At 36.3% G+C, this 9,286-nt stretch overlaps 1 protein-coding gene across 1 annotated transcript; it reads right to left on the minus strand.

The window, feature by feature from the left end:
* Positions 1-3,193: 3,193 nt before the first annotated feature.
* Positions 3,194-7,101, minus strand: LOC126599756 (transketolase, chloroplastic). Its single transcript, XM_050266193.1, has 7 exons — positions 6,458-7,101; positions 5,969-6,059; positions 5,731-5,836; positions 5,340-5,622; positions 4,931-5,079; positions 4,698-4,851; positions 3,194-4,435 (listed from the first exon to the last, which is right to left on the minus strand). The coding sequence occupies exons 1-7, from the start codon at positions 6,953-6,955 to the stop codon at positions 3,473-3,475; spliced, it is 2,244 nt and encodes a 747-aa protein (XP_050122150.1). The 5' UTR covers positions 6,956-7,101; the 3' UTR covers positions 3,194-3,472.
* Positions 7,102-9,286: the final 2,185 nt, after the last annotated feature.

A 9,286-nucleotide genomic window follows, 5' to 3' on the forward strand; every position in this document is an offset into this window, starting at 1 on the left:
TCATAAATGATGACTTCAAAACTAATTCATTATCTCAATCTTTAGTGTACATTGTATCATTTAAAAGCAAAACCTGATATTTTTATTAGTATTATAACTACTCACTTATAAATTGCATTGTATCTTGTCAAATTTCCAATTTTATATTCTTCAACATGTATAAAGGGAGACTATTTTCCTCTCCATCTTTTAGCTTATCACACTCTTCTTAATTTTGATAATCAAATTGAATAAATCAAACAAAAACAATGATCAAGATCAAACATGAGTGTATGAAAAGTTAAAAAAAAGTATAAATTTATCATTTTCCAAACTAGAAATGAAGTAAAAGAATGAAATTAAATTGGTGATACGCCATAATTTCTTCAAAAATGTAGGAATAAATCTTGGGAACTTTAACGAAAAGCACCCGGTACTGTTCACTTTAACGAAAAACCACATTTTTACACTAAAAAGTCAATCCTGGTACTATTCACTTTACCCTTTATTTTGTCCTTATCATTAAAACTCAAAGTTTTCAAGCCCTTTTCATTAGTTTTCCTATAAATCTTGGCATGCAAACACAGGCTTCTTCCGGGGTCCGGAGTAATCTTGGGTCACTTTGTGTGGGGCATGGCCATGTCATTTACACCCAAGTCTCTCAAAATCAAGGTCGTCAAATTAGAAAATGTTGTTCTGCCCCCACACACCCAAAAATAAAAAATAAAAAATACTTTGCACATAATATATATATATATATATATATATATATATTGTCATAATAATGTGGTCTAAATTTGCTTTTAGTAAAAATCGAATATAAGACCTCTCATTTACAAATGAAGAAGAATATCACTACACTGTAATACTAAGTGGATCGCATAACTTCAAAGTTCTTATAAGGTCTGTGCATTTGGGTTGGTATAATCGCATGCCATAATATATATTTTTATTGTTTGGTAGTAGATAGATGCAAGGCATAAAGAGATTTAGGTGACAAATACTAAGCACGCGAGCATCTTACTCTATAATTCAATGGTATGTACGTGTCATTTGTCAATATCCAGGGTTATGTCATTACCTTGCTTTACCAACAAACACTTCAAGACTCAGGAGGAGGAATATAATATAAGCATACAGTATATTCCAAGGCTCACCACCACTATCTTTTTCACTAGAAAAAGATTATCTTCGGATTCTTTTCATCAAATTCATCAAATCAATCAAGTTGGGCTCTTGAAATTTGATTCAATGACTACAAACATGAGGTTCTTTTAAAAGTTATAATAAGTCTAACCGTTTGATCAAATTTCAAGAACCCAGATAAGATGATTGGGTGAATATGGTGGAAGTTGAATCCCTTTCCTTTTTCACCATTGTTGTGATTTGGCTCGACAAAATATCTAGGTCAAATAGGTATAAATTTTCAATTGGTGTTCAGAAAAGAGAAAAGTAATGTGCACAGGTTATTTCCCATAAAAGTTGGGAAATATGTTTTTCTTTGTAGTCCCAATCAGTTTAGGATTATGAAATAAGTTAGTTTTCTCTATTCTAAAAGGAGAGCCAAGAGTGATAGAGAGATCTAAAGCAAGTTTTGGGGTTTTGCATAAGGGCTTTTAATAAGTTCTTGATACCGAGTTGTTATTCTACATATTGCAGGTGATTTCGCAAGAGAGATTAGGCAATGTTCGATGAACCTTGCTAAATTCTTTGTGTTTGTGTGTAGCGTGTTTACTTTATTGTTCATATATCCACATAGCATCATCTTATAAGTTGGCATAATACCGGAGATTGTCGATAAACAAGATCAACTAAGGGAGATAAAAATCAACCATTTAGATATCGAGTAACAATTTATTTATTTGATATACTTAAATAACTAAAAGTTGGAAATATGTTTTTCTTTGTAATTCCAAATCAGTTTAGGATTAGGAAATAAGTTAGTCTTTCCTATTCTAAAAGAATTTAATAATCATCTACTTGTAAGGCATGTAACCATGGTCTATGGACTATAAATAGGCTTGTTGGGTGTTGTTTATTGACACGAATAGGGAACAGAATACAAGCAGCTAAGAAAAAACAAGGATAGAGACTAGAGAGCCAAGAGTGATAGAGAGATCTAAAACAAGGTTTTGGGTTGAGCATAAGGGTTTTCATTAAGTTCTTGTAATCAAGTTGTTATTCTACGTATTGCAGGTGATTTCTCAAGAGAGATCAAGCGAAGAGTAGGCAATGTTCGTTGAACCTCACTAAATTCTGTGTTTATGGGTGGCATGTTTACTTTATTGTTCATATATTCGCATAACACCATCTTATAAGTTTGCATAATAGCGGAAACTCTCAATAAACAAGATCAACTAGGGGGGATTAAAATCAACAATAATATCAAATAAATCAACAATTTAAGTATCAAGTAACAGTTTATTTATTTGATACACTTATTTGATACACTTAGATGACTAAATAACTTCTTATTCGAATGATTTTTTTTTTTTTTTGTAAAGATGATCTTCAAATAAAGATTAAAGAATTAAATAGTTCCAATTATAAAATACGATATTTGCAAGTGGAATGAGCTCATCCCCTTTAAAGAAGTGCAAGTATTATTCCGAAGAGAACATGCCCAATAGGTGAGTATGCTGGGATTCTCTGAGCACCTTCATGCTTAAACTGGGTCCATTGCAATTTGCCAACAACAAACTTGACTCTCAATTCAACTCCAGGGAAAAAGATATTGGAGGGAAGGAAACCACCAACCAGCCTGTCTTCTCTTGCACTCAACTTTTGCTAACCCATAACCCATGACATGACATGACTCCATTCCAAACCATATCAAATTATCAACCTAGTTTTTGGTGGTAGAAATAGAAAAAGACAAACAATATGGATAGGCAAGCTGAGGGCATACACCTTCAACTACCACAAACTTTAAGGGTCAACATTTGCCCTTCATTACCCACATGTGGGACCCCCTCCTATTAGACATGGATAGGAGGTAGTTCCCAGACCAGAAATGTGGATATCACCCTACTGATTTTTGAATGGCTTGAAACAAATATCCACTATCCAAATCCAATCCTATCCAATCCAATCCAATCAAATTCACTAATTTGGTACTAATCAGAAGGGTAGAGATTTATTCAACTGAAAAATTAACTCTTTTACTTGCAGCATTCCCATAGCTTTCTTAAGTTACAAAGTGAAGAAAGTGAGATGGAAAAAGTGAAACTCAATCATTAAGCACACAGCATTACAAAACTCAAGATTGGTCCAAGAGTTGTTACAAATAACATGACCCTAACCCTCCCCCTCTCTCTCTTTTTGATCTATGTTGCTTTCATTCAAGAATTATACGCAACAACGTGAAGAAAAAAAATATTTTTATTATTAAAACAGAAGAGACCGTACCCGCGAAACAAATCACAGGAATATGACCTCTTTACCCTGATGATGATCTCCAACCGAAACCAAATCTGCAAAATATCCAGTTATCTTAACTGCTAACTTCTTTTGCTGCAGCAACAACTGCCTCAACAGTGATGCCATACTCCTTGTATATTTTTCCAGCCGGTGCACTTGCCCCAAATTTATCGATTCCAATCACCTTTCCTTTGCTTCCAACAATCTTGTGCCACCCGAATGTTGATCCAGCCTCAAGGCTAACCCTAGCTGTTACCGCAGCCGGCAAGACACTTTCCTTGTAGTCATCTGATTGATCATCAAAGAGTTCCCAAGAAACAAAGGAGACAACTCTAACAGTCTTCCCTTCTTTTCTGAGCTCATCGCCAGCTTTGGCAACAATTTCCAACTCAGATCCAGTTGCCATCAAAATGACATCTGGCTTGTTACCGGAAGAGTTGTCTGATATTGTGTAGCCTCCCTTCTCAACTCCCTCAATGGAAGTTCCAGGAAGATTGGGCAACTTTTGTCGAGAGAGGGCAAGGATGGATGGTCTTTTCCTGTTAAGGACTGCAACCCTGTATGCCCCAGCAGTCTCATTCCCATCAGCTGGGCGGAGCATCAAAATGTTGGGCATTGCCCGGAAACTTGCCAAGTGCTCAATCGGCTGATGGGTTGGTCCATCTTCTCCAAGACCAATTGAATCGTGGGTCATAACATAGATAACTCCAGCCTCTGACAAGGCAGAGATCCTTATGGCAGCTCTCATGTAGTCAGTGAAAACAAAGAAAGTGGCACAGTAAGGAATCAGGCCAGGGCTGTGAAGGGCAATCCCATTGCAGATGGCTCCCATTCCATGCTCTCTTACACCAAACCTTACATTGCGCTCTTCTGGGGTATTCTTCTGGAAGTCTCCAAAACTTTTCAGTAAAGTCATGTTAGAAGAAGCAAGATCTGCACTTCCTCCAATAAGACCGGGAAGAACCTTAGAAAGGGCATTAAGGTTCGCTTGAGATAAATTTCGGGTAGCGTCAGCTGGGGACTCAGGAGTGTACCTCTGGAAAATTGCAATCAAGAGGTCTTATAAGATGACCTTCATATCTTAAACAGATACGTTAATATACAAAATGGTTGTAACAGACCAAGTTAGTTCTACCCCACTAGACAGTAACCAAATGCAGGGCCCTGAAAAAATTAGGGTGTGATATCAATGCCATCCAGAATGCTTTCCCCAACATGTTTGTGCTCATTTCCAAATAGCTCAAGTATAAAATATCTAAATAAGCTAAGATGAGCAATAAAAAAAAAGTTCTACTCACCGGGAGTGCTTTTTCCCAACCAGCAGGTAGCTCACCCTTAACGATGGACTTCAGCTCTGCAGCTTCCTCTGCGTACTTCTTCTCATATTCTGCAAACTTGGCATTCCATTCAACTTCAAGTGCAGAACCTTCAGCGGTATGGCGGCTCCAGTGACTAAGATAGAAACAAGATGATGAGTAATTAATGCTAAGAGACTGATTAAAGATAGAAATTAAAACGGAGTGGTCCTTACCTTTTAACATCCTCTGGCACGTGGAAAGGCTCATATGGCCATCCAAGGTTCTTCCTGGTAGCATCAACTTCCTTGGAACCAAGTGCAGCACCATGAACACTGTATGAGTTTGCTTTGTTTGGGGATCCAAAACCAATGGTGGTTGTCACCTAAAAAATGCAAAAGTTCAACACGACATTGATTAGTATGAAATCAAAGTGAACCCTTGCAACTAGACATGTTCTGGAAAAAGAAAAAAAAAAACACTTTCAGCAGACAATGCCAGAATGCATATTTGGATAAATCAAATACCACAAATTGTAGACACTTTTAAGTGAACTATAACAGTTAATAGACAAATGGTTTTCCATCCTATCACATCCAAATGAACATATTTGATAATCTAGAAAGAAGGCAGCATATATCTGACCTTTATCAAAGTGGGTTTGTCCGTGACAGCCTTTGCTTCCTTAATGGCAGCTCGAATCTCATCATACCCAGTGTTTCCATTCTTCACCCAGATAACATGCCACCCAAGACCCTCAAAACGGGTGTCAACACTTTCGGTGAATGCAATCTCAGTGTCTCCATCAATGGAAATGTGGTTGTCATCATAGAAGGCTATCAGCTTCCCAAGCCCCCAGTGCCCTGCAAGAGAAGCAGCTTCATTTGAAATACCCTCCATTTGACAGCCATCACCCAATATACAGTATCTGCATTGAAACAGCAACAAAACCGCTAAGCAAAACCAAAGCATTAAAGATTTACATCAAAACAGCAGAAGCTAGAAAACAAGAGTTCAAACGTTAAGGTAATCTTACGTGTAGTGGTCGACGATCTCACTGTCTGGCTTGTTGTAACGTGCAGCCAAGTGCTTCTCAGCAAGAGCCAAACCAACAGCATTCGCAATACCTTGCCCCAAGGGACCTACATAAAATGAAAATACACGTAAGAATACCAGCTAATGCTATTAATTGTTTTCCTTTATTAAGAGTAATCAAATTAACCATCAAGCTCAGAACTACTCAATTAAATATCGAAAATGGAAGAGAAACTAACCGGTTGTGACTTCAACACCGGGTGTCTCAAAGTTCTCAGGGTGTCCAGGGGTCTTGCTTCCCCATTGACGGAAACTCTTCAAATCTTCTTCCTACTCGTTGATCCAAAATCAAATCATCAGCTTATAACCAACATTCAGTCAATCATACGAAATCAATCGGATAATTAACAAAGCTAACAGTAATCATACATTAATTTACATGTGGAGTGCTGGATGCAACTCTAATGGAACAAAAGGCTACATGCATTATGAATTTCCCAAACAAACATGCAGAACCAAATCTAATGCACGTGTGTAGAGAGAGAAAGCTAGAGAAAGAGAGAGAATATCAGAAAATTAAGCTCAAAGCTAAAACATTTCTCCAGCAGTGATCCAATTCTCCACCCAAAACACCAAAGTTCAATCCAAATCCACAAAACCCAAATCAATTTTCAACTCAAAAACACAAAATACACAAAACCCAGAAAAATGAAGCATAAGAAACCCACCTTTACACTGTCGTATCCGGCAAGGTGCAGCAGAGCATACTGCAACATACATCCGTGTCCAGCAGACAACACGAACCGGTCACGGTTGAACCAGTAGGGGTTCTTGGGGTTGTACCTCATGATTTCGTCGTACAAAATATGACCCATTGGAGCACATCCCATGGGCAAACCCGGGTGACCCGAATTGGCCTTCTCCACAGCGTCAATCGCCAAGAACCGGATCGTATTCACCGACTTCTCCACCAACGACGTCTCCGTGGTCTTGTCCAGAGTCTCGACCGCGGCAGCCCGGACCGGCCGGTTGGCCCCAAACCTGCGGCGCGGGAGGCGGGAAGACGACGGCGATGACGAAGAAGAAGCCGATTTGAGGCCGGAGAAAGTGGGGAGTGTGAGGGTTGTGGAGAGGGAGACCCGGTCGGAGGTGGAGTTGGAGCCGTGGTGGGAAATGGCTCGGGCCAGGAGGGCCTGGGACAGAGTAACGGATGAAGATGAAGTCATGGCTGCTGCTCTGTGGTTCTGGCTATGGCTCAGAGGAGAGAGAGAGAGACTATGTGAGAGTGAGAGAGAGAGAGAGAGAGAGAGAGAGAGAGAGAGAGACTATGTGAGAGTCTGAGAGACCGGTTGGAGAGCTCTTTGGTTTTATTGGGATAGCAGAGCCGGGGCTTTTGAGCTTCTCGTCTGCACAAGAGACAGGTAGAGAGATGGGCTGACCGTTAGATTTGGGGAAGGTCCGATCTGTGCCGTTGACTGAGGGTAGGAGTTAGGAAATGCTCTGCCTTCCATTTATTTTCACCATCCAAAGCAAATTGGGACATTTATTTTTGGAGTTTTTGAAATTTAATCCCTCAATAAGATTAAAATTTAAAAAAAAACCTGGTGTTAGATTAAATATTAATTTTAATCCCTAATGTGCCCTTAATTCAAAATAATTAATGTGCATTTTATTTAATGTCTCCCATTAAATATTTAAATTTATTAATACACAAATTTTAATTTATTTTTTTACCAAAAAAGAGTTTTTTTAATTTATTAATTTTATTTAACATTCTTCAAACTTGAAAGACTCAATTAATGTACCTAAATGTTAGTACCGAAATATATTATATTGAACTAATATATTTAAATGTTAGTACCGAAATGTATGTACCTAAATATATGCACCAAAATGTATTAATACTAAATTAATGTACCTAAATGTATGTACCGAAATGTATGCACTGAAATGTTAGTACCGAAAATATATTATATTGAATTAATGTACCTAAATGTTTGTATCGAAATGTATGTACCGAAATATGTGTACCTAAATGTATGCACCGAAATGTATTATAATGAATTTAATATACCTAAATGAAGAAGATAATGTACATCAAAATATATTGCATAACAAAAATTAGTTTATCTAAATGTTCACAACAAAATATATTACGATAAATGAAATGAAAATAAAAATTATAATGAAATACAATTAATACATTAAAAATTAGAAAGAAAAAGATAAATAATTAAAAAATCAAAATATAATTAATAAATTAGGTTATTAATGTATCAAGGGACTAAAATTAGATTTTGATCTTACTCATAGTTTTAATCAAAAAGTCATCTTTGCCAAGGATTAAAATGAAGTTTTCTATTTATTTTTACATTTTTCTAACTTTTCGTGTTGTATGGAAAATCAATTTAAGGTTGTTTGAAAATGTTTTTAAAATGATAAAAAGTGCTTATAGTGAAATAGATTTTAGGTTTCCAAAGCAATTGAAATGTTTTTTAAAGGAACTAATAAATATGTGCTTCTTGTAAGAAGCACTTAAAATGTTTTTCTAGGATCCACTTGAATTTTACTAAGTATTAGTTTCATTTTACTAAGTATTAGTTTCAAAAATATTTTCATCAAAACCGTTTTCAGTCATTTTAAAAATGCTTCTAAACGAGCCCTTAATTTGAAAGAAATTATTTTGATTTGGTTGTTCCACCTTGGTTTGTCCGATGGCTATTCTTTGTATGGATTTTTATGATTGGTAATTTTAGGATATAGTTGCTATCTTAGTGGTGGTTAGATTGGGCACACAATCATAAAACGGAAACATTTTTTCCTGACTTTCAAGTGGCGGTAATGTTTATCACATTATTTATAGAAAACTGTTATTAGCATTTTAAAAATCTTATATTTTCCTTTCTAAATATAAAAAGTTTGAAGTGCCAAATGAAAATTTTGGAGTGCCAATAATAATTTCCTATTTATATCGTTAGATAAGTTTAAATGTCGAGATTTATATAATGGATAGACACAAATCTCTAAATTTAAACTGTTTTTAGATCTTAATTGAGATGAAAGAGGGGATTAATCATGGATGGGATAAGGAACTCATAATTTAAAACAAAAAAAATTCAGATTAATTAGCTAATCATAAAGATTGAATCTTTACAAAACTGTAAAATTGAGAAGTAAAAATCTGGGTCATATTATTTTGTTGACAATAAAATCATACAACCTTAGATATAATCATACAACAAACATAGAGGGAAACAAATTAAAAACCTTAGAAGTGTAATTAGCAGGCAGCTTAATGGAAGCACTGAAAATCTGATGATGATAGAGGTCCTAAGAAACAACTCCAGACCCTGCAAATATACATAGCCACCAAAAACCAAACAAAGACAACAGCTTTAAGATCAAAAGACCCATGATATGTCGCCAATTCAAAAACCCAGAAACCAAAAAATCAAAACCCTTTCACATGATTCTCAAGACAGAAACCCAATAGGGAAACGATTACAAACCTGTTCGTTCGTCTAGTGAGAGATGGACGGATTTCCCATCTCTAAGGA

Source organism: Malus sylvestris, chromosome 2, assembly GCF_916048215.2.
Source record: "Malus sylvestris chromosome 2, drMalSylv7.2, whole genome shotgun sequence".
In the NCBI taxonomy this organism is placed as follows: Eukaryota; Viridiplantae; Streptophyta; class Magnoliopsida; order Rosales; family Rosaceae; genus Malus; species Malus sylvestris.